Source organism: Diuraphis noxia, unplaced genomic scaffold (genome assembly GCF_037042655.1).
Source record: "Diuraphis noxia isolate RWA-SAM2 unplaced genomic scaffold, SU_Dnox_SAM2 contig0001, whole genome shotgun sequence".
In the NCBI taxonomy this organism is placed as follows: domain Eukaryota; kingdom Metazoa; phylum Arthropoda; class Insecta; order Hemiptera; family Aphididae; genus Diuraphis; species Diuraphis noxia.
Genome location: NW_028301711.1, coordinates 33439285 through 33465648, shown reverse-complemented (window position 1 = coordinate 33465648; position 26364 = coordinate 33439285). Strand labels below are relative to the sequence as shown.

General features: G+C 28.3%; 3 protein-coding genes across 3 annotated transcripts; all 3 read left to right on the top strand.

Annotated features, from left to right (window-relative positions):
• Positions 1 to 53: 53 nt before the first annotated feature.
• On the top strand, positions 54 to 3569 carry LOC149060580 (dynein axonemal heavy chain 17-like). Its single transcript, XM_089216531.1, has 7 exons — positions 54 to 347; positions 698 to 811; positions 889 to 1082; positions 2270 to 2462; positions 2530 to 2699; positions 2968 to 3086; positions 3187 to 3569. Exons 1-7 carry the CDS (start codon positions 54 to 56, stop codon positions 3567 to 3569), a joined length of 1467 nt encoding a protein of 488 aa, XP_089072657.1.
• Positions 3570 to 7555: 3986 nt separating this feature from the next.
• Positions 7556 to 14679, top strand: LOC149060579 (dynein beta chain, ciliary-like). The gene is made up of 21 exons (XM_089229644.1): positions 7556 to 7639; positions 7704 to 8174; positions 8253 to 8479; positions 8582 to 8708; positions 8772 to 9005; positions 9588 to 9766; positions 9825 to 9960; positions 10105 to 10239; positions 10345 to 10607; positions 10673 to 10874; positions 11103 to 11327; positions 11413 to 11623; positions 11683 to 11810; positions 11925 to 12356; positions 12523 to 12696; positions 12899 to 13094; positions 13422 to 13534; positions 13843 to 14036; positions 14117 to 14336; positions 14418 to 14579; positions 14659 to 14679. Exons 1-21 carry the CDS (start codon positions 7556 to 7558, stop codon positions 14677 to 14679), a joined length of 4134 nt encoding a protein of 1377 aa, XP_089085770.1.
• A 513-nt stretch (positions 14680 to 15192) lies between these two features.
• Positions 15193 to 26343, top strand: LOC107165726 (dynein beta chain, ciliary-like). The gene is made up of 23 exons (XM_015514086.2): positions 15193 to 15738; positions 15799 to 16272; positions 16367 to 16493; positions 16554 to 16687; positions 19003 to 19131; positions 20236 to 20389; positions 20485 to 20627; positions 20684 to 20853; positions 20921 to 21059; positions 21156 to 21320; positions 21391 to 21584; positions 21646 to 22159; positions 22352 to 22522; positions 22697 to 22848; positions 22937 to 23237; positions 23401 to 23544; positions 23612 to 23749; positions 23815 to 24216; positions 24289 to 24531; positions 24609 to 24791; positions 25518 to 25691; positions 25768 to 25916; positions 26010 to 26343. The coding sequence occupies exons 1-23, from the start codon at positions 15271 to 15273 to the stop codon at positions 26302 to 26304; spliced, it is 5163 nt and encodes a 1720-aa protein (XP_015369572.2). The 5' UTR covers positions 15193 to 15270; the 3' UTR covers positions 26305 to 26343.
• The last annotated feature ends 21 nt before the right edge of the window (positions 26344 to 26364 follow it).

The following is a 26364-nucleotide window of genomic DNA, read 5'->3' as shown; positions in this document are numbered from 1 at the left end:
ATAGAGGTATTACCTGTATATTATTATGTATTAAAATCAAACTATTTTAGTGGATGATATTAACGTTAATTGACTATCAAAAATTGGAGAAGGTGGAAGTGGGTGGACTCATGGGCTGTTGGTATAGCCCAATGATTGAAAACATGTATCTTCGGTTTACAAAGTATATGGAAAAGTTGGTTTCTATTGCTTACGATCCACTAGATTTGTTAAGCGATGCGAATAACGCCTTGTTTATGGAGGACTACAATTTCTGTTTGAACATGTCGGATGATATTGATAATCGTTTAGCCACTGTTTCTAAAGCCTGCTTAGAAAATATTGACGACTTAATGTCATTTCATAAGGTAAATTTAATCTATTTTTATTAATTTAATATAAAATATATTAATTAGTTTACAACAAGCTTATAAAATATTACTCAAAACATTAACTTAAATTATTATAAATCGACTAAAGTGTTGTCGGCTGACGAACAAATTTTTTGAAATATATAATAGCTAATATACAAGTAGCATTTAACTTTAAATAAAATAATGTGCGGAAGAATATTCGTTTTTCATTTGGTACCTACCTATGTAAAAATCAATAAAGGTTTTGAATTAAATATCAAACGTCAGAAATCTGAATAGATTAAAAGAAAGGTGCATGATGTTTTCATAATATTTTTACAATAATAATCTCCTTAAATTTACAGTTTATAATAATATTTGGTTCGGCCGTGTTGAATCGACCTATGGTAGCGACTGCCGTGGAAAAATATTTCGAAAAAGTGTTAGGTCTACTGGATCAAAATTTGGCACAGGAGTTTGTTAGTATCAACATTTTATTTTTGTCATAATAATTATATTAACCTAGTAATTGACGTCATTTTCTGTATGTCTTTAGAAAATTATCGACCGTCTATCGGGAACGGCGATGGCTACCGAAATCGAGAAAAGTGACTATTACGAAATGCGTATCATACCAGAAGAAATGGATTCAGAGTACCCGCTCGTTCTTAAAGCGATGATGTGGGGTAACTCACGGATAAATAATCGATTGCTGGAAGATTTAAACGTCATTCAGTCTTATGACTTACCGTAAATATTATATAATAAGATACATTCTGTATACTTTAACATATTGCTTAAGACCCATGACATACACTGACTTCATTACTACACGAGAGCAGCAACTCGTGTGTTATTAAATAAATCTTGTTTTATAATCTTATCGGTTGGAAAAATGATATGGATTCCGATGTTTAGGAAGGTATTTCAAGACCTAATATATCCTCCTTAGTTTTCAATTTTATAATCAATACAATTTTTCCAACCCAAAATATGACAAACGACTAAATGAGCATCAATTAATATAAGTTAATAGGTAATAAATAAATGAAGAAGCTAAGTATTAATCATTAACAGCATAAATAAGTATGTAGAAAGTTTACAAAATCTGTATTTTACTATAATAATATAATACATTAATAATAATAATACACTATTTAATATTTGATTCGAAATGTTATTTTACATCTTAAAATAGACTATATATGAGATATGCTAGATATGATGTTTATTTAGAGTAATAAGCAATAAGTTAATAAATAAATTAATCGTATATTTATCGTACTTAATAATTATTAAATAATAAATATTTAAGCATCAAAGTGAGGTACACAGAGGGATTTTTTAAGATTGATCGCCTTACTTTTATGGTAAAATTATGCATACCTACATTCAAATTCTGATTTTTGGAATTTTTAAATATAAATAGAAAACCATATTTTAATTCTTGTTTTTAGAACTGGGGCCCCCATTTTCACTATTAGTTATTTAGCTGATATTTTTCGATAATTTTGATGTATCTAAATCAAAATTTGACTGAGTATTTTTTGAGTTGCCACCTATATAACTTTGTGTAAAGATAATATTTATATCCTAATGAGTTAAGTAGATTTAGGGGAAACTAAATTAAAGTTAATTTTAGATAATCAAAATATTTAAGAAAATAATCCGCTAAATAAATTGTAATACAAAGAGGGTATAATGTATTAATGAAGGGAATGATTTCCCTGTTTACAATTAAGTATAAGAAATAATTTTTCTTTTTAAGTAATAAAATATAATAAATAGGTAATAGTAAATATTTTTATAAGTACTTACTATATATATATATATATACATAATGTCATGTGTTTAATAGTAATAATATTATATAATTTTTTTAATAAATTATATAAACAATGATATCTCATTAATATTGTCTTGTCTTTGTTGTAAAGAATCATGAAAACCCCAAGAGCAAATCAAATCAATATAAAAATTGAACAGTTAAAGGATAAATTTAAAAACTATTTAAGTCCTTTATTTGAAGAATGGAAGCGTGTTGCACCACAACAAGTACAAGAAAAAATATTGCAACCACTATTCACGATTAACAAAAATAACACAATCAGTCTAAACTTTTCTGAAGAAGTAATCATTTTTTGTTTATAATCAATTATCATTCACTGATTATTTTTATTTGCATTGGTATAAAAAGTTGGATGCCGCAATTAAAGTAGCCAGATACATAATACTTTGTAATTACAATTTCAAAAATCCAATACTGATGATTAATATAGATGACATACCATACGAAGTAATTAAGCTCTATAAACGAGAAAAACTGATTTTAACATATAAAAGAGATATTGAAGAAATAGTTAAATGGTTAGTGATGTTGTTTAGATTTTTAATTATTAAATTTAGATTTAGTACCTACTTACTTATTTAAAAAATGTATAAACCATTTGTCGATAATAATTAGGTAATTGTTTATATATTTTAAGTAAGTACCCACATAAAAATATATTAAATTATTAAAAGTTTATTTAAATAGATTTTTTTTGTTATCATAATTAAAAGTAATATACTAATAAAAAAAATACTGATTTTAAATACTTGTTTGTTACAAAATTATATTCGACAATACCTATAGGTATAATCTGCTGAGAACTGAAACACACCCTACAGAATTACAGTTAATTATTAAAGAAATCGAGAATATTGATAACCTTATTGACCATGCTCAAAAATATGTTACGTGGAATACGGAAGGTAAAAAAAAAAATTATTTCATTATCTCTACATAACTAATACATATCACTACATCACATTATATAACTAAATAAATATAACGTTCTCATCTTATAAATAGATATTGTTTACTCAAGTGAAAATGATTTGTACGAAGACACAGGGACCGAAAATGATCAGTTTATGTTACCAATATCGTTACAAAATACAATTAGCACTATTCATAGTTTAACTAAAAATGTTTACGAGCGAGTAATGCAAACTCATGAACATTTTCAAAAAATAATTACCCTAAGTAGCCAATGGATTGATAAGCCAATGTATGTGCGTGATAAGAATACAAAACGTTTAACATTTGACAACAAGTTGACTGAAAAGAAAATCGCTAGATACGCTGAAGTTCGAGACGCTAGTATTAAGATACAACAATTACTTATGGAAAATCTTTTATTATTTCACAATGTGCCATTATTGGATCCAAGTCTGAGTAAGTTAACTTCATGACATTATTCTTTAAAATGTTCATGACATAAATATTGTCTATTTTTAAATAGATATAATAAATTGTTTCATAATTTATATGTTCCTAAATAATATTAAGTGTAGATATCAAATGTTAAAAGTAAACGTGATGTATATACAGAATGATTTTTAAGCATACTCACCCTTTTCTACGCTTAAACGTTAAATTATGCATATGTTCAAATTATAGTTTTTGGAATTTATTAATACCCTTGGTGATCATATTTATTTATATACATCTTTAAAAATAAACTATGTTTATATCATTATCATTTCAAAGATAAATATGATGAAGTTTAAGCCACATTAAGAAAAAAAAATATTTTAGGAAAAACATTAGAGGAAGAAAATTATGGAGAAGAAATAATAGATGAGATAGAAATCCAGACAGAAAATGTCTTAGATGAAATATTAGATGAAGGAATAGAAGACGGCAATTACGGAGAAGAAACAATAGACGACATAGAAATTCGGACAGATACTATTTTAGAAGAATTTATTGAAGGAGAAGAAGAATATTACGGAGAACAAAAATTAGATTACATACATATTCAGGCAGAAATTATTTTATCAAACATCGAAAAAAAGTTGATGTGGGATAAATATAAATTTTTTGTTGATGAAATTGTATTTACTGGGTTACAAGAGGCGACTCTTTACAGGTATGAACAAAAAATAAAATTATAAAATATAACAATCTCAATTAAGAATAAAATTTATTTTAAAAAAGTCAATAAATTTATGTAAAGATATATTCCTTATTTTCAAGGTATAATTAAGTACATATTTATGAGTATGTGAAAAAAAATCATTCAAATAATAAATAATCTTAATTTTTGATTTAGTGAATTCTAATAATAGGTTGGTACTAGGTACTATAATCAGTGTCGGCCTGGCCATGGCCGCTAGGCCGCGAACGCATCCGGGGCCCCCGGCCGTATTTGTGTCGAGGGGCCCCGATATTACTAAAAATATAATATTTCACTACTTATAAGCATTTTTTATCATTTTTATTTCATTACATGTTTGGGGGCCCTTCAGAAGAAATGCATCCGGGGCCCTTCAAGTACCAGGCCGACACTGACTATAATCATTCAATATTCATACTTTAAAGTTATTGAGTTTTAGCTATATTATATTTCACTAATTTACTATTACTATAATCTTGTTTTATCTTAGAATATAAAATTTTAAGTAATTAATTTATCTTAAAATATTTACTAGTTTTAATTTTATCATTTTTCAATTATTTCAAGTTATCTATAATAACGTCATAACTATTTAAAATAATGATTTTAATCGATCACAGGCAGTATATTTGTGTACATATTTAATTGACTAATTAAAAAAAATATATATATTTACAGTCTCAAGTATATCAACGATGAAATAACAATTTCTAATGGATCTTTAGCAATATTTACTGTCGTATATCTTCTCGATAAAAATAATTTCCCCCGATTTTCACCTAATTTGGAAATCAACGATGAGCCGAATTTCTATGGATTAGTTACTTTTTTACTTGAAGACATGGTTGAAATGGGATCGTACATGGAAAGAATTGCTGATAGCTATCCACCATATAATGTAAAAATGTTTATACCTATGGGGTATGCATGTATTTAAATATAATTTAAAATTTAAAATTTCTAGGTAGATATTAGGAAAATTAAAAAGGTGATCGAATATATCGATAACATACTTAATCATGTTAAGATTACAACCAATAAAGTAAGAGAAAATCTTAATTAATTGTACTTGTAACGTGCATATTATTTACTGGATTCATTCCTATTTCGGTTTTCCTATTTCAGGCTCTTGAACATGTTGCGCAGTATCAAGAATATTCTATGGTATGGCTAAAAAATCAAAATGAGTCATTGTCAATTTTTCTTTCATACGGTAGAGATCTGTCATTGGAAGAACAAGAAATTCGATTCGAGGTTGACGAAGAGGGAAATCCATTAGTAATGCATTCTTCGCCCAAACTGATCGATTATCAAAACAAAGTATACATTACAAAAATATATTCATTGAATTATTTATATAAAATATATTTGAGATTTAATATTATATTGTATTTAGATTAACTTGTTTGATAATATTTATCAAAAAGTCAATAAAATAGATGAAATCATGACATTTGATTTTTGGTTAACAATAGACATTAGACCATTTAAAAGGGATCTTTTAAAATTAATTACAAGTTGGTCAGATTTATTTAAAAACTATTTGGTCAACAAAGTGGTGAACAGGTATAGTAAAATGAACCTAATTAAGTAAATATTTTCTATCTATATTTTTTTAAATTTTCTAGTTTGCGTTCCTTACGAGATTTTACAGTAGAAACAGATATCGGCCTTTTAAAACCATTAGAAGAAGGGGACTATGAAGGTCTTGTTAAAATCATGGGACATTTATTTAATGTTCGAGAGAGGCAAAGTGAATATGATGCAATGTTCGAGCCAATAGGAGATATGTTACATCTACTGAAAGTGTATGATGTAGAATTGCCAGAAGATGTGTACATTTTGAAGCAGGTATGGTCATTATTATATCAAAAATAACTAAACAATCAGTGAATACAATTCTATACATTTACTTTATATTTTTATCTTCTTACCATTTAGTACATCTAATACATTTATATTGTTTGAACTAATTAATTTCACAGTGTCTACAATTTATTAGAAACAGTCAAATTTGTTTTTCATTTAAGCTTCTGAGCGAACCAAGTTATGTTTTTACAACGCCGCGTTTTGTATTTAATAATTGGGCACAAGTTTGATATAAATAGAATTTGGGAGGTTAGGATTAAAAACTGGAAAAAAATCTTTAAAATTGGGAACAATTAAAAAATTCAAAAAAATTAAAAAAGAGGATATTTACTAGGCGGCACTTGTTGATTAGATTATAATTTATTGGTCAAAAAACTTGAAAATTATATAAAAGATTCCAAATAAGTTGCTCTTAACATTATGGAATTGTTGATGGAAAATTTTGATTTATAAATGTTTGAAATTTTCGATATATTATTACAGTTTTTTCTTAAATATGGTTTTAGTTATTTTGATTTTTTGATTTAATGTATATAATATATATAATATATATATATATATATATATATATATATATATATATATATATATATATATATATATATATATATATATAAGTTCCGTTTATGTATGTTTTCTAATTATCACTATATTTATTATTTAAATAATACAATAATAGGAATGACATTATAATGCATTAAAAACAAGTTTTTGTTAATTTTTTTAAGGAATTACCGGAAAAATGGAGTACAACTAAGAAAAATGCTTTGAACATCAAATCTCAAGTAATTCCTTTAATTCAAACAGAAGGATCAATAATAATAGGGAGAATAATTTTGTTAAACGTGCGTGAAACGTTTTTCAAAATGAACTTTACAAAACAGGATCAATTTAAGTAAGTATCAAGTTTCTATTTATAATTTGTAGTTTCACCTCTATATACTACAACTCATAGTTGATTGTATTTAGTGCAAACTGTGAAAATCCTTATATAGAGATTGATAATGCAAATCAGTCTTTAATGGAGTTGGAAGATTTAAATGATAAATTACTCTCTCAAGCTGTATTATTCGAAATACCAAAACCAGAACCAAATATATTATTATCTACCAAAAAAACTTTACGTCTCAATAAGCAGTTGTGGGATTTTGTGAATTTAGTAAAAGGTTGGATAGATGTGTGGAAATCAACATTGTGGAATAGCATAGACACTGAGTATATGGATATGGAACTTAAACGGTTTGCAAAAGAATTAAAAGGTATTTAATTTTCCCATTTAAAGTGTTTTAGTATATATGTATTTTCGTAAATTATACTAATTTATTTTTATTGATTTTATTTTAAGTAATGGACAAAATTACTCGTGATTGGTCGGTGTATGAATACATTGAAAACTTGATAAAAACCATGATGACGTCTTTGAGAGCATTAAGTGAACTACAAAACCCAGCGATGAAAGAACGCCATTGGGCAGAACTTATGAATGTTACAAATGTAATATCATTCAAGTTTTATGTCCATACAATATGTATTGTATTTTACCATTAAATTATTTCAGGTTATGTTTTCTATTGAGAAGTCAACTACACTAAATGATTTAGTATCACTTAATTTACATGTGTATGAAGATGATATTAAAAATATCGTCGATAAGTCTGTAAAAGAAATGAGTATGGAGAAGTCCTTAAAAGAATTTACTGAAACTTGGAATACAATGTCATTCGAGTATCAGCCTCATCCTAGGACAAAAGTTAATTTGCTTAAAGTTAGGGAAGAGATAATAGAAGTGTTAGAAGACAATCAAGTTCAATTACAAAATATGCTAAGCTCTAAGTTTGTTGGATATTTTTATAATGAAGTGTCCAGTTGGCAATCAAAGTTAAACACAGCTGATCGAGTAATAAATTTATGGTTGGAAGTACAAAGAATATGGGCTTATTTAGAAGCAATATTTATTGGTTCTGGTGACATACGAGTACAATTACCAGAAGATACGAGGCGGTTCGAATTACTCGACAAAGAATTTAAGGTGAATGAAAAATAAAATAAAAATGAAAAATAATCATCAATAATAAAACAAATTGTTTGAATAATGTTGTGCGAATAGGCATTACTAGTAGATATTAGAGCTAATCCAAACGTTATAAAAGGTACCAGCAAACCTGGATTGTACAACAAACTCGTTAATATACAAAATGAGCTGTTTAAATGTGAAAAAGTGTTGGCACAATACTTGGAAACAAAACGTTTGACTTACCCAAGATTTTATTTTATATCATCAGCTGATTTACTGGATATACTATCAAATGGAAATAATCCGGAGGCAGTTTGCAAGTAAATTAAACCTACATTATTTATATATGCATATATAATTATTAATTTAACAATCTGTTTTATTATAAAATAAATAAATAATAAATTTAAATATAATCGCAGACATTTGATTAAACTATATGATTCGATGGCAAAAATAAAGTTTGTTAAAGATAAATTAGGGGTTGGCATGTATGCCAAGGATGGAGAATACGTTGAGTTTGATGGAAACTGTGAATGTTCCGGACAAGTAAAAAATGACAAAAATCTGTTTTACGTTTTTAATTGATCAAAAATTATTTATAATTATAAGGTCGAAAAATGGCTAAATAAATTGACGGATATAATGCGTTCATCAGGCAATCTTTACTTCAACAAAGCAGTAAGATCATACGACGAGAAACCAAGAAGATTATGGATATTTGATTATCCCGCTCAGGCAGCTTTATGTGGTGTTCAAATATGGTGGACTGCTGAAACTAATGATGCCTTTGCTCAGCTTGAAATAGGTCATGAAAATGCGCTTAAAGAATACAACAAAAAACAAGTAATTTTAACTTCCTTTTAATAATATTTTATTGTGTACATATTAATGGATTTGTTTAAGCTCAGTCCAAAAATGTTTAATACTTAATCTGTTTTTAAATAACATTATAATATTTTAATTGGGATTGTACAGTATCGTTGACTGACAACGCTCAAACATTTCGTATAGTATTATTCATAATTTTTTATAATTAAATTGTTCCGTTATTTGTATAGTGTGTATTGTTCGTGAAGACATAAATCACTTTTATAATATTATTAATGTTTTGTATCCATTTTGATAATAAAGACCAGCTGGCTAGTCTGCGCTCTACTTGAATTATTGTGAATTATTATGAGTATATGTTGCTGTATAATTCGTTCATTTAATTATTGAACTATACAAATTCAAAATAGTTGTATTGAAATATTTTTATCAGTTGGACCATAAGGGCTATTTATCGTTTTATTTTCCTCGTAGAAACAAAGGGGTTAAGATTATTAAATAATATGTAATATATTTAATCATAACATATTACATAAATAACTAGAAAAGCGTATTATTATTATGTTTACCCAACCTAACTTATTATTATGTTTTCAGATAGTACAGTTGAACGAACTTATCGATTTACTGTTGGAAGATTTGACCAAAGGAGAGCGACAAAAAGTGAACACAATTTGTACTATTGATGTGCATTGCCGGGACGTAGTGGCAAAAATGATTCAACAGAAGATTGAAACTGGTTCTGCTTTTCAATGGCAGTGTCAACTAAGACACAGGTAACATGCTACTACATTCTTAATTTTGGAATCGAAAAATAATTTTGTTATATAAAAGATGGGATTTGAAAGAGTCAGATTGTTTTGCCAATATTTGTGACGCGCAATTTCGATATTGGTATGAATACTTGGGAAATACTCCTAGATTGGTTGTGACCCCGTTGACAGATAGATGTTACATAACATTAACACAGGTAATTTTCTCCATATCTCAATCGGGTCTGTATGGAAATTTAAGTGTAATGTATTTGAAAAAAAAAATGATACAATTTAATCAACTCATGTTATGTTGAAAAATAAGTAATAACATTTAATTTTAATATTTGTGTTTTAAATAGTCATTACATTTAATAATGGGTGGTGCTCCTGCTGGACCAGCTGGTACCGGAAAAACTGAGACAACCAAAGATCTAGGGAAAGCTATAGGAATGATGGTCTACGTTTTCAATTGCTCCGAACAAATGGATTTTAGAGTAAATCAATAATATTACTAATTTCCAAATAAAATATTTTGATTCCTATAAACATAGAGACATATATTATGCTTATATATATATTTTTTTAAATCTCGATTTTAGTCATGTGGTAATATATACAAAGGTCTCGCTCAAACTGGCGCTTGGGGATGTTTTGATGAATTCAATAGAATATCCGTAGAAGTTTTGTCCGTGGTGGCGACTCAAGTCAAATCTGTGTTAGACTCCATTAAAGCGAAAAAGAACTCCTGTTTTCTGTTAGGTGATAATGTTAATCTCATTCCATCTGTTGGTATGTTCATTACAATGAACCCTGGGTACGCGGGACGAGCAGAGCTTCCCGAGAATCTTAAGGCGTTGTTCAGGTAAGTTGAAAATGTTCTAAAATGTCATCTTTTTACGCTGTTTAATTTCAAATATATTTATACAGGCCTTGTGCTATGGTTGTACCAGATTTTGAATTAATTTGTGAAATTAACTTGATTGCCGAAGGATTCCAAAATGCAAGGTTACTTGCAAGAAAATTCTTGACACTATATTCGCTTTGCAAAGAACTCCTATCCAAACAAGACCATTACGATTGGGGTTTAAGAGCTATTAAATCGTTATTAGTTGTTGCTGGATCGTTGAAGGTAAAAATGAAGTGGCGATTTTAAAGTTATTATAGGTATATATTATGATTAAAATAATTGCTTAGATAATAACTGTGATTATATTATATTTTCTATAGAACTTTTATAACATTATTTTCAATCGTAAACATATAAATTGTATAAAACATTATGTATTTTAAAAGATATAGAATGCATATTTGTTTTGTGATAAACATCACCCATGCAATTATCAGTTATTAATTTTAGCGGGCAGATAGAAATCGTCCCGAAGATGAAGTTTTAATGCGAGCTCTTCGAGATTTTAATACTCCAAAAATTGTAACTGAAGATAGTACTATATTTATGGGTCTCATCCATGATTTGTTCCCTTCACTAGTTGTGCCTCGAAAACGTGATTTAGAATTTGAAAAACAAGTTCGTCAAGCTACAATTGATTTGAAACTTCAGCCAGAGGATAATTTTATACTCAAGGTCCTAAAAAATATATATATATAGATATATAATATATGAAACATTCAATTGATGGTATTATGAATTGTTAATTTTATTCATGCAGGTAGTGCAACTAGTGGAGTTACTAGAAGTTAGACATTCAGTTTTCATAATTGGCTTGGCCGGTACCGGCAAGTCTGAGGTATGGAAAACGCTATACAGAACTTATGCAAATTTGAAATTAAAACCTTATTTCAATGACATCGAACCGAAAGCAGTAACCAATGATGAGTTGTTCGGCGTCATTAGTTCTACAACCAGAGAATGGGTAGACGGTAAGTTTTATTACACTGGTATAATTTTTCTGTAAAGTTATTGTAATATTGTATACTAGGATTATTTTCGTGCCTGATAAGAGATCAATCACAAATGTCCGGTGATGGATCTAAATGGATGATAATGGACGGTGACATAGATCCTATGTGGATTGAGTCATTAAACACAGTGATGGACGACAATAAGGTAATTATTGCTTTCAGTTTTTCATGATTTTCAATTATCATGAAGGTATGCTAAGAATAATAAATGGGCTTACATTACCACGCGTATATGAACTGTTTGATATTTACATTATAGGTGTTGACATTGGCGAGCAATGAACGAATTGCCCTGACGCCAACAATGCGTTTGCTATTTGAGATATCCAATTTGCGGTCTGCCACGCCAGCCACTGTTTCCCGTGCTGGTATACTATACCTTAATCCTACGGATCTTGGCTGGAATCCTTATGTTGCAAGTTGGATTGACACTAGGGATAGTTCAACCGAAAAAGCTGCTCTTCTAGTACTGTTTGAGAAATATGTGCCAATCTGCTTAGAAGCTTTGAAAACAAAATTTAAAATCATAACACCCATACCAGAAATAACACATATACAAATGTTATGCACTTTACTCGATTGTCTTGTGACTCCTGTCAATTGTCCCCCAGAAACCACTAGAGATGTGTATGAAACGTATTTTGTGTTTGCTTGTCTGTGGGCTTTTGGCTCTGCAACATTCCAAGATCAGGTGTCTATAATTAGTATTATTATTATTCAATATACTTAGCACTCTATATTGTATAATTAACAAAATTGAATCTTGATAAATATTATATACACATTACACATTTAGAATAATAAGCCCGTCAATTATATTTTGCGATGATTATGCTAAATTGGTGATTTACATGTAGTTGATTGATTGGCGGGTTGAATTTTCCAAATGGTGGTTATCAGAGTTTAAAACCATTAAAATCCCATCTTCAGGAAGTGTTTTCAATTATTTCATCGATCCTGATTCGAAACAGTTTCTTCCTTGGTCTGAGATTGTACCATCATTTGAGCTAAATCCAGATATACCTCTACAAGTAATTATTACTAGTATATTATTTTATAAATAATAAATATATAAAAAAAAATATTATAACAACAATAATATTTCTGAATCCTACACCATTATTTAACCACATACGAGTATCTAGTAAATTATGATATTTGATGTTTTAGGGTCTTGGCCTTCTTAATATTGCCTCACTTTAGTTAATATTTATAAGTTATAATTATTTACAGCAAACACTTGTAAGCACAACAGAAACAACTAGAATAAGATATTTCCTTGACTTACTGGTGGATAAAAAAAAGGCAATTATGTTGGTCGGAGCTGCTGGTACTGGAAAATCCGTCATAATTAAAGACAAACTCAAGTCACTTTCTAATGATTTGTATGCTGTCGCAAATGTACCGCTTAATTTCTACACAACATCTGGTATTTAAACTAAAAAAGAATAATTTTTTAGATTTTGAGATGGTTAGATTTATGATTGAAGGTATTCACCAGAATTATTATTTTGTAATTTTTATTTTAAAGTACCTATGCGTTTTGTAAGTGTAAATAAGTAATACATTATTAGTAGTAAATTATATACTTTATGCTTATATTTGTATGAGTTAAGTAATAATAATGACTTTATAGTTTTAATCTGTTATAAATATAACCAATGACAATATTTAAAAAAAATTTATCTCTTACAGTATACAATCGTACGTATTAATAAAACTTTATTGTAAGTTTTAATATTATAATTTTTCTCAGAAATGTTACAAAAGATTTTGGAAAAACCATTAGAGAAAAAGGCTGGAAGAAATTTTGGCCCACCGGGTGGCAAAACATTAATATATTTTATTGACGATATAAACATGCCTGAAGTAAGTTAATGTTTTATAAATGATATTTATTTTATATTTGTATTGTATTAATATATTGGAGTCGTAATAAAAAATAATATTTGCTATTATTACGATGAATATGTAGGTAAAATAAGAATACAAAAACATTTGTACTTTATAATAACATAGCTAAAAATTTTTATTATTTTTAAATAACACCTATAATAATAATTTATCATACCTAAGTTAAAATAAATCTTAAAATTGATTTTAGAAACCAGTAATAAGAATGATTTATTCTTTTTTTGATGCATTTTTTTATAAATGTAAATAAATATGATTTAAAGGTTGACCCTTATGGAACCGTGCAGCCTCATACGCTCATCAGACAATTTATGGATTACAATCATTGGTATGACAGAACGAAGTTATGTCTAAAAGATATACAAAACGTTATGTTTGCTTCGAGTATGAATCCAACTGCTGGAAGTTTTACTATTGATTCTCGACTGCAGAGACATTTTTATGTATTTGCTTTGGGGTAAGTTTTAAGTATTCCAAATAATTCTTGATTTATACATCATTTTTTTCAATTTGTAATTATTATGATATTTATTTTAGATTTCCATCACGTGATGCATTATACACAATTTACTCTTCGATTTTAACTCAACATTTAAAAAACCCAGCAAATAAATTCAACAGTAGTGTGTTAAAACTAGGGGATTTAATTGTACAGCTGGCGATAAATTTTCATAGCAAAATTCTTTCAGTATTTTTGCCAACAGCTATTAAGTTTCATTATATATTCAATCTCAGAGATATGAGCAATGTTTTTCAAGTAAAATCTTATTCTATACCTAACTAAAAAATAAGAAATCTTTAAATATTAATAAAATTTAAATATTATTTTGTTCAAAAGGGAATCATGTTCAGCACTGGTGAATGTGTTTCAACAACTAGTTCTTTTATTCGCCTTTGGCTTCATGAGACTAGTCGAATTTATAGCGATAAATTAGTCGAAAAAAAAGATCAAGAAACTTTTACAAAAACCATTACTGAACAAATAAAGACGACTTTTAGTGTGAGTATTTTATGTTATTTATTTGTCTTATATATTACCTAATGTTTTATTTTACCAATTCAAAAATGTTTTCATGCAGAGCTTAGTAATCGAGGTATGATTATTACAATTTACTTGGTGTTTAATAATTAGTATTCAATTCTTTTCATTATTCTGAAATCCTATATTTATTATGTAGGATTTCAGAATAAAAACCAACCTAGGTATTATTTGCAAACTTATAATTTACTTTTAAGGGCTTGAAAAATAATATTATAAGAAACAATACATTTTATAATGTAATATTCATGATCAGATAGAATTCATTGTGGTTTTAATTTTTGATTCGGGAAGGTCAGCGATTTTTTCCTTTAACCATGCAAGCACACGTTCACACTTACATACCTACCTACAATTTTTAAATTATTTAATTTATATTATATACTTAAAAGTATATTTAGTTAAATATTAATTTTTTTGTTATTCAAAACAAACATTATTCTGAGTTATACCATATTGAATTACCATATATCATAAACATTATACAATATACCATTATTGTATTACATTATTTATAAGTGTTGATAAATTTAATCCATTACTATCATCTTAAGTCTTATACTTATATATTCAGGATATTTCGGAAAACGAATACTTGATAAGCCCATTGATATATTCACATTTCGCGGAAGGTGTTGGTGATCAGAAGTATATGCCTGTGCGGTCGTGGCCCATACTGCAAAAGTTACTAAATGATGCAATGAAGTCGTATAATGAATTTCTAGGAGCTATGAATTTAGTGCTATTCGAAGACGCTATGTCACATGTTTGTCGGATAAATCGTATACTTGAACTTCCCAGAGGCAACGCGTTGCTCATTGGTGTGGGTGGCAGCGGTAAACAATCGTTAGCCCGCCTATCAGCGTATATATCTTCGCTAGAACCGTTCCAAATACAGTTGAGGTCTTCATATGCCATTGCCGATTTAAAAGCTGACCTAGCCACTTTATATATAAAGGCTGGGTTGAAAACCATTGGCACGATGTTCTTAATGACTGACTCTCAAGTGGCTGATGAGAAGTTCCTTGTACTTATTAATGACATGCTGGCTAGTGGCGAGATTCCAGAGCTGTTTGCAGATGACGAAATTGATAATATAATTCAAACCATTAGCCCAGAGGTATTATCATAGATTAGGTTAGGGTAGTAATAATGTTAAATTGAAAATTTATAATTCAAGGTTAAATCAGCTGGTTTGCCTGAAACAAAAGAGAATTGTTGGCATTTTTTCATCAACAAAGTGAGATCATTAATTAAGATTGTCTTGTGTTTTTCACCCGTTGGTAACACATTAAGAATTCGATCTAGACGATTTCCAGCTCTAGTCACTTGCACTTCTATCAACTGGTTTTATGAATGGCCTAAAGAAGCATTGGAATCTGTATCGTTCAGATTTTTAGGTGATTTGATCGAACTTCCAGTAAAACTAAGGAGACCAGTATCTTTGTTTATGTCTCATGTACATAGTTCAGTAAATGATATGTCATTGAGATATTTAACAAATGATCGTCGTTACAATTATACAACGCCAAAATCGTTTTTGGAACAAATTAATCTCTACATGAAACTATTAGTGTCAAAGACCAATGATATTAAGTTTGGGATCCATCGATTTCAAAATGGTATTAAACAACTTTTATCATGCGCAGCTCAGGTAAGTTGAAATTAAACGAGTTATTTATAAATATTAATCAATAATGTTCGCTGGTAGTTATTATTTTACCAAGTTATTTTTTTTATAAACATAGGTCGATGTATTAAAAGTTGAATTAGATGTACAAGAGATCGAATTAACTAAGAAAAATACTAAAGCTGGAGAGCTAATCAAAGTGGTTCAAAAAGAAACAGAGAAAGTGAAGTATGAAAAATACAAAGGTATTTATATTATTTTAAAATTGAATCACTAACTTGAGATTAACGATTATTTTGTTACAGCTGCTGAAGAAGAAGACAAAGTTAAATTGATCGAAGAAGATGTTGGCTTAAAACAACGACTGTGTGCAGAGGATTTAGAAAAAGCAGAACCAGCGTTGGTAGCAGCTCAAAGTGCTTTAGATACATTAAATAAAGTAATTGCACTATGTTTATAAACTTCATAAATACTAAATGCAAGGCTGGGCAAGTTAACTATTATTTTAACTCATTAAGTTAAGTTGATATAAGAAAAAGATATGTTAAAAATTAATGGATAAAAAATTAATTTAAATACAAATTTCATTATTTTCGAATCCGTAAGAAAAATAGGTTATCTACAAAATGAATAACAAATTCGAAATTTGTAGTATGCTTAGTAATATTTACTCAGAAGTCAATTGATAATATCTTTACCTGGACAAGACGTTGGAAAATAAAGATCAATGGCGATCAGTGCACGTTAACTATACGCTGCGAATAACCGAAAACATCCAAATAGTTCGGAATCAATCATAAATCCCTCAAAAAGATTCAGCATAATATCTTGGAATACACCTTGACTCTCTTCTAAACTGGAAACATCACGTCCGTCAAAAAGCCATTCAAATAAAAGAAAAAATGCGAAAACTTTATTGGTTTGTCGGACTCCACTCCGATTTAACTATCGAAAACAAACGTCTACAGTATGATCTGTATGTATCTAACAGTTATAAAACCTATCTGGATTTATAGCATTCAACTGTGGGGTTGTGCCAGTAAGTCTAACAGTATGTTACAGTCTTACTGTATGTACAGTCTATCAGTAAGTATTGATATAATACCACGCTGTCTAAACATCTCCCTTCAGACCATCACTGCAGAAGTGCAGACTACCGGTTCGAATGAAATAATGCAATTCACCGTGATATGATGCTTATAGCAAAGGAAATTCAAAGGATTGCTCACACACACGAGACGAGGCTAGATCACCATGTCAATCTATTGGCCATACAATTATTAAATTACTCCAAGGACGTCTCAAGCGTCTGAAACCATACGACTTAGTTTAAGATTCTAGATTAAGGCAGGAGCCACTTCACTGGAAGTGAAGTGAATAGTACATGTAAAAATTGTAAAATATGTATAATCGTCGAATATATTTATAAAGGCCTTTGGGTTGTTTAAATAATAAAACCTCAGGGCATTTAAAAAAAAAAAGTAATATTTCCTGAAGATTTAAAGAGAGTAGTTGCGATGATTCAGCCAGCTATTTCCCACCCATTAAAAAAGGGGGAGTAGTTAAAATAGTATAAATACACAAATAATACAAGTTCTACTATTAACTGTTATACATAAATATTTGTATATCCATTTAAATTATAAAGTAGGTATACACATTCAGTATAATATTAAGAAACAAAAGTAAATTGTATAACACATAACATAATAATATTATGTTTGTATAAATAAAATATTAATTTAAAATAACATTTTTATTTATATTGATTGTTGCTTTTTTATGAATAATGAAAGGCAAATTTTCTTTACTATGTTAATAAAAATAGTAGTATAGCAGTCAGCAAAATAACAATAACGTAATTCAAAATTCAAATTATAAATCACGGAGTATAAATATTTTGAATCAGAGCGTTAACAAAGATATGTTCAGAAATAATTTTTTTGCCATGAGTTATTTTAATAATTTCACGTATTTCTTAGGATGTGTGTGACTTATGAATGAATATGTCACTAGGTAATGATTTATAGTTTACAAGAACATCATAACCCGTATATAATTATATGACCAAGTATAAATATAAATTTAGGTACATTAATATTATTATTCAGTAATTATACATTTTCTCATTTATTTTCTATTTTATCTAATATTTCTCAAGACAACAAACTTATATCAATAGGTTGCATCATTATATTAAATTTAAAATTGAATCTAATTTTAAATAATCTGTATATAATTAACTTGAAATTAACACGTTAAGTATGTTAAAAATGTAATTTATTAAGTTAAAATTTAATTTCAAAAAAAAAGTAACGAGTTACTTAACTTAGTTAATATTACTTATATTACTATAGCTTAACGTTTTAACTTAATTTTAATTTTTAACTCGTTAATGTCCAACCTTGACTAAATGCATTAAGAACAGTCATAAGACTATATTGAATAGTTATAATTTTATAAAAGTTTACACGAAGATAAAATAATCCATAAAGATAAATTTAAAAAAGAATAATTTTATCAATGCCTACATTAATATATTTGTATTTAAATGTTTTTATTAATTTTTAATGTGAAAATTTTGCATTTAAATTATAATATGCGCATATAAATTATAGTGTACTTAATATTTTAGAATAATAAAAACTGAATGCAAATATTTATTAAATATAAAGCATATTATAAATTATGTTATATTTGTATTATATTAATACGCATTTCGAACATTTCACTTATTTGTATTTAACGTTTTAGAATAATTTAACAGAACTGAAATCATTTGGATCACCTCCGTTAGCTGTTATAAATGTATTATCGGGAGTTATGGTATTACAAGCCAAAAAAGGAAAAGTTCCAAAGGATAGGAGTTGGAAAGCTTGCAAGGTATCTATAAATTTAATACTTTCAAAAACTAAAATTATAATGTCTACCTAGACTTTTATTTTATTCATTGGAAGTATGATTTTTGAAATGAAATTATGATTTTAATTATTATATTAATGGATAGGTTATTGGAAAAATTAAAAAAATACGTTTAAATTTTATAAATTAAAAAAAATTTTACAATATTATACTATGTTAAATTTACTGATAAAATTTATAAAAATATAGATTAGTTATATTTTTTCACGTACAGTAGAACCTTATTAATCCGGACTAATAAGGGCTCTAGGTTGTCCAAGTTAATGAAAGTCCGGATTAGACAAAATAACCAAAAAACATGTCTCTATTATAGATTTAAGAATATTATATTAAACTAATTACTATATATGATATATTACAACAATGCAACATAATATTAGATCCAGCAAAAACATTACATATAAACGTAATGCATGTAATCATAATTATTATATATTTAGGCAAACTTTCATTATCTGGTTTGAAAAAACTGGTATTCTTTTTTTGTATTCCTTTCGCATTTATTTCTCGTATAAATAATTCAAGCAGATGTCTCAAATGTTCGTAATATACAGATATGTTTTCATCGTGTTTATCTCAACAAATTTAAGGACAATATTTAGATGGTCTTTAATTTCACCAAGTTTTAGCTTAGACTTGGTAGTATCGTCTACTTCATCTTGTTCGTATATTCACCCGTTTCAGAGTTTTCTGCAGTGGTGAGGTTTTCAAAAATCTCTTCTTCTGTTAAAATGTGATAACTATTATGTTTATTTTAATCTACGGCATATACTGCGTATTTTTCGTAATATTAGACAACTGTCTGGATTAAGCGAAGTCAGGACTAATGGGGTCCAGATAAATGAGGTTCTACTATATTAACATAGATTAACATTATATATATATAATGAACGTTATTCCTACTTTAGTTATAAATAGTTTTATTTTGAAACAAACTCTATATTTCTTATAATAGTTTACTTATTTTTACTTTATTGATAGCAAATGAACGAGTACCTATTAATATTATATTTTACTAATAATACTATATAATATATAATATAATTTATTTGTGTATACATCTAGGTAATGATGGCGAAAGTTGACGGGTTTTTAGATTCACTTATAAACTATGATAAAGAACATATACACCCGGATGTAGTCAAAGCAATTCAGCCTTATTTGAAAGATCCAGAATTTGACCCAGATCTAATCGCTGCAAAGTCTTCAGCCGCAGCTGGTAAATAAAAATCTATTATTTTAGTGAAGTAATTACTAATTACTAATAAGCATTAGTATTATTATTCTTATTTATTATTTACTTTCATATTAAAGGTTTATGTAAATGGGTAATAAATATAATGAAGTTTAATAATGTTTGGCAAGTTGTGGAGCCTAAAAGGAAAGCTAGGGATCAAGCAAATGAAGAGCTGAGTGCTGCTAGGAGTAAACTTACGGAGCTCAGAAATATGATTATTGTAAAGTTTAATTTTATGATTAATCATATAATATTGTATATAACCTGTAATTTTAGGAATTGGAAAGAAAACAAAAACTTTTAACTGACGAGTTTGATGGCGCAGTAGCTGAAAAAACAAATTGTCAAAAACAAGCGGATGAAACAAACATGAGGATTGATTTAGCAAATCGACTTGTCAATGGTTTAGCATCGGAAAACGTCCGTTGGAAAGAAAGTGTTTTGACGTAAATTATTTTACCGTTATATCCATCAAAAGGATAGAACTATAAATTATTTTATTTTATATTTTAGATTGCAGAGAAGTTTGCAAACATTACCTGGGGACACACTTATGGTTTCTGCTTTTGTGTCATATGTAGGTTACTTTACAAAAATGTATCGTCAAGAACTAATTCAAAATGCATGGTTGCCTTTTTTTAAAGAAGTTAAGGTAAATTTATCATAAGTGTAAACAAATCGAATCAAAATGTGTAATTTATTATACCTTGAGCTCTTCACGTATTCAAATTAAAATATTAATTTTCAGCCTGAGATATCAATAACAGAAAATTTAGATCCACTAGCTTTGCTCACTGATGATGCACAAATTGCATCTTGGAATAACGAAGGTCTACCAAATGATAGGATGTCATCTGAAAATGCAACAATTTTAACTAATTCTGATAGATGGCCATTGATGGTTGATCCTCAGGTTTGTAATATTTTTATTTTTTTTAAATATTTGATAAGTATTGCATAGTTATAAATATTTTTCTAAATAGCTACAAGGGATTAAATGGATTAAAACAAAATATGGCAGAAGTTTAAGAATTACCAGACTGAATTACAAAAATTATTTATCAGATATAGAAGTTTGTGTAAGAGATGGGACCGTTTTATTAATTGAAAATATAGGTGAATACATCGACCCCGTTTTGGATAACGTAATTGGTCGAAACTTGATAAAAAAAGGAAGGTAAACAATTTTTCTCTGCTAAATAATATTCATGTTTAATTTTAATTTATATGCAATTTAGTGCTGTAAAAATCGGTGAAAAAGAGGTCGATTACAATCCGAATTTCCGTCTTATATTGCATACAAAATTATCAAACCCACATTACAAACCTGAAATGCAAGCACAAACAACACTTATCAACTTTACTGTGAACCGTGATCAACTTGAAGATCAATTATTAGCAGAAGTTGTAAAAGTTGAAAGACCTGATTTAGAAAAAATGAGAATTGATCTGACCAAACAACAAAATAGTTTTAAAATAACATTGAAACGACTTGAAGATGATTTATTACAAAGATTGTCTTCAGCTGACGGTGATCAAATACTCGGTGACAAAGAACTTGTTTTGAATCTTGAAAATTCCAAAAAAACAGCTACAGAAATTGAAGTAAAAGTGGCTGAAGCGAAAATAACATCAAAAGAAATTGACTCTGCCCGTGAAGAATATCGTATTGCTGCAACACGAGCATCAATACTTTACTTTATAATGAACGATTTGATAAAAATAAATCCAATGTATCAGTTCTCTTTAGAGGTAAACTATTAAATATAAGACAGGCTAGTCATCTTAAAGTCGATTTGTATCATTTAAATATTTATTAATTTACATATTATTTTTATTTTATTCTTTTAATAATGCATTAAATTATTGTTTTGCAAATTATTTTTAAATTTCACACATGGATCAACTATAATTTACATATCATTCTCATTTTCATTTTAAAAGGCTTTCAGTGTCGTCTTTCAACGAGCTATGAGAGATGCAGAAAAGGCAGACACATTAAGTAAGCGAATAATAAATTTGGTGGATAACATAACATATCAAACATTTATTTATACTAGTAGAGGATTATTTGAAAAGGATAAGTTAATATTCATTTGTCAAGTGACTATTCAGGTATATATACAAATATATGATGATGAAAAGTTATTTAATTTTTAATAATATTATTGATTAAAGTATTACATAATATTTTACTCGATTTTTTATTACATGAATTTTGTTTTACTCAATTATTATTTGTGATTATTGATTAGTCATAATGAACTAAGAAAATATATTATTCTGTAGGTACAACTCCAAGCAAATAAATTAAAATCGAATGAGTTAGAATATTTGTTGAGAAGGCCAGCAATTACTGGATTATCTAGTCCATTTGATTTTATTTCATCAAATGTATGGGGGGCCATAAGATCACTTGTTTCAGTTGATGACGAATTTGCGTAAGACAAAAATAAATGCTTAACTTATTTTATGCTAATTTATTTTCGTATAGAATTATTTATTTAAATTACCTATTTATTATTAAAGAGGTTTAGACAAGGACATTGAAACCTCCGGTAAACGGTGGCAGTTATACATTGATGGCGAAGCTCCAGAGAATGATAAATTACCACAAGAATGGAAAAACAAAACTCCATTCCAGAGACTTTGCATAATAAGAGCTTTAAGAACTGATAGAATGACTTATGCTACTAAAGTATACGTCCAAGAAGTTCTTGGTCACAAATATACCAATTTTAGACCACCTGAGTTCATTGACTCATTCAAAGAAACTTCTTGTAGAACACCTGTATTTTTTATATTATCGACAGGAGTTGATCCAACACGTGTAAATATTATATAATTGTCTATATCTTTTAATATTTTAAATGTTCAAATGGATATAACTAACTCCACACGGAGTTAGTAATAATAACTACATTATGGAATGTTTTAAGTATAAGCAAATTAACAATTTACTTGCTTACTACAAGTATATTATTATGGTATAGGACGTTGAAGCTGTTGGTAAAATTAAAGGATTTACAATTGAAAAGAAGAACTTCTATAACATATCTTTAGGGCAAGGTCAAGAACCAGTGGCAGAAGAAGCTATAGAAATAAGTTCTCGGCTGGGTTATTGGGTTATGTTACAAGTAAATATAAAATTGTAGTTAATCATTAAATCACTATGACATTGTATCATTGTTTTGTGTTTAAAAGAATGTGCATTTAGTACAAAAGTGGCTGCCTTCTTTGGATAAAAAAATGGAAGCGTCATTTGAACATCCACATGTCAACTATAGAATATTCATTAGTGCTGAACCCGCTTCTGACCCACTCTATCATATTATTCCTCAAGTAATTTTATTATAAACTAAATAATACTATATTTTTACAAGTACAATTGTTGTTTGTCTTTTTAGGGTGTTTTAGATTCTTCAATAAAAATTACTAACGAACCACCTACAGGAATGATGGCGAATTTACATAAAGCGTTAGATAATTTCAACCAAGATACCCTTGAGATGTGTTCCAAAGAAGCAGAATTCAAAGCAATTCTGTTTAGCTTGTGTTATTTTCACGCATCTATACAAGAAAGATCTAAGTTTGGAGCTCAAGGATGGAATAGATCGTACCCATTTAATGTGGGTGATTTGACAATTTCTGTGAACGTATTATATAATTACTTAGAAGCCAACAATAAAGTTCCTTGGGAAGACCTTAGATATCTATTCGGAGAGATCATGTATGGTGGGCACATTACCGACGATTGGGATAGAAGGTTATGTCGGACATATCTTGAAGTCTACATGAATCCAGATCTAGTACTATTAAAAAAATATATATATTTATAAACATTATACCAGTTAAAAACATTTTGTTATTTAAAAATATAGATGGAAGGAGATCTTTCATTTGCACCTGGTTTTGTGGCCCCGCCAAATACGGACTTCAAGTCATATCATGAATATATAGATGATTTACTGCCAGCAGAAAGTCCTATACTGTATGGACTTCACTCAAACGCTGAAATTGGCACACTCACTACAAGGTCTAACAATTTATTCCAAACTCTAATGGAGATGCAACCTAGAGATTCGGGCTCATCTGGTGGAACTGGTATGTCAAGGGATGAAAAAGTTAGTTGAACTAGAGTTGTTAAAATCAAATTTATTGGATATAATAAAGTTATGAATGGTGTTCAATTTATTTATAGGTTAGACAAGCTTTGGACGACGTTCTTGATAAAGTTCCAGAACCGTTTAATTTAATAGATATGATGAGTAGGGTTGAAGAACAAACTCCATATGTTATCGTTTCATTCCAAGAATGTGAGCGAATGAATGCGTTAATGAACGAAATTAGAAGGTCACTAAAAGAGCTACATTTAGGATTGAAGGTATATTAAATATTTGTTTAATGATTAAATGACACAAAAAATAATGATACAGTGAACAAAAGATAGCAATTGTAGCGTTAAGTTTAAAGTTAATTTAATAACAAGCAATTTAGATAAACAAATTCAATATTGGTAACATAGCTATATGTATTATTATAAGTGCTACATAATTTATGTTTTTCTTTGTTGGAAGGAATATATTCTGATATTTAATAAATATGAGTTATCTAATTTATTATTTAATTGTTTTTATAGAAATTAATAGTTCACTCTCGATTATGGTGCCTTAAAAATATTGACAAAACCAGAGTGTAGTAAATCTTTGAATATTTTAGTAAATAACACGCGCGCCAACAAACACGCACACACACAGACCAAACATTCTCTCAAGAGCTTACTACAATTGAAATGTTTGTCAAACGGATCGTTCGATTTAGAACGATTTCATTCTATTAATTCTGCAGTAAATAATGTTTTAGGTATTTTTATATAATCATATGAGACATAAAAATAGTTTAGAATCAAACAAACCTCCTAAATCATTCGTAATGGAGTTTCTAATTCTAGATATTAAAGGAATTGAGTGGTTTATGCGACAAAGCACATAACAAACAACGAAACAAATAATAGTGCATTATTAATATTAAATTATTTTCCATTTTTGTTTTCATTACCTGCGTTTATTGAATTTTACATTATTTATAAATGGTATTTACTAAAATTTAGGGAGAACTGACAATAACAGCAGATATGGAGGCATTAGAAGAATGTTTGTTCATGGATAAAGTGCCACCTAGCTGGGAAAAACGTGCTTACCCGTCGTTATTATCTTTAGCAGCTTGGTACGCAGATTTATTAATGAGATTACGTGAACTAGAGTCTTGGGTTAGCGAGTTTCAGGTAAACTATTACTTGACAATAACAAAAATACAAAATTAAAAATATTATAATTATATATAATTAATTTTTTTATTAGCTTCCATCGTCGGTATGGTTAGGTGGATTTTTCAACCCCCAGTCATTTTTAACTGCTATAATGCAGAGCACTGCTCGAAAAATGGGATGGCCTTTAGATAAGATGTGTTTACAATGTGATGTGACTAAGAGATACCAAGAAGAAATCACGTAAACAAATAAATTATCTTAGAAATTGAGCAAACTGGTGCTGGATATTCTAAAATAATAAATTACGTTTATGTATGGTTTTTTGATTTTCAGGGTAGCACCCAGAGAAGGTGCCATGATAAATGGATTGATATTAGAAGGTGCTCGTTGGGACTTAACCACAGGTTGCATTGTTGAATCTATTCCGAAAGAATTGTTTCCAATAATGCCGGTGATACATATAAAAGCTATTATCAAAGACAAACAAGATTTGAGAAATATTTACGATTGCCCAGTTTACAAAATTAAATTAAGAGGGCCGACTTACGTGTGGACATTTAATTTGAAAACACGGCAAAACCCATCCAAATGGATTTTAGCTGGTGTAGCAATACTACTTAGTGTATAGTTTTTAAAACAGAGTATCAATAAAAATATGTGTTTTTAATTGAGTTGTTTATATTTATTA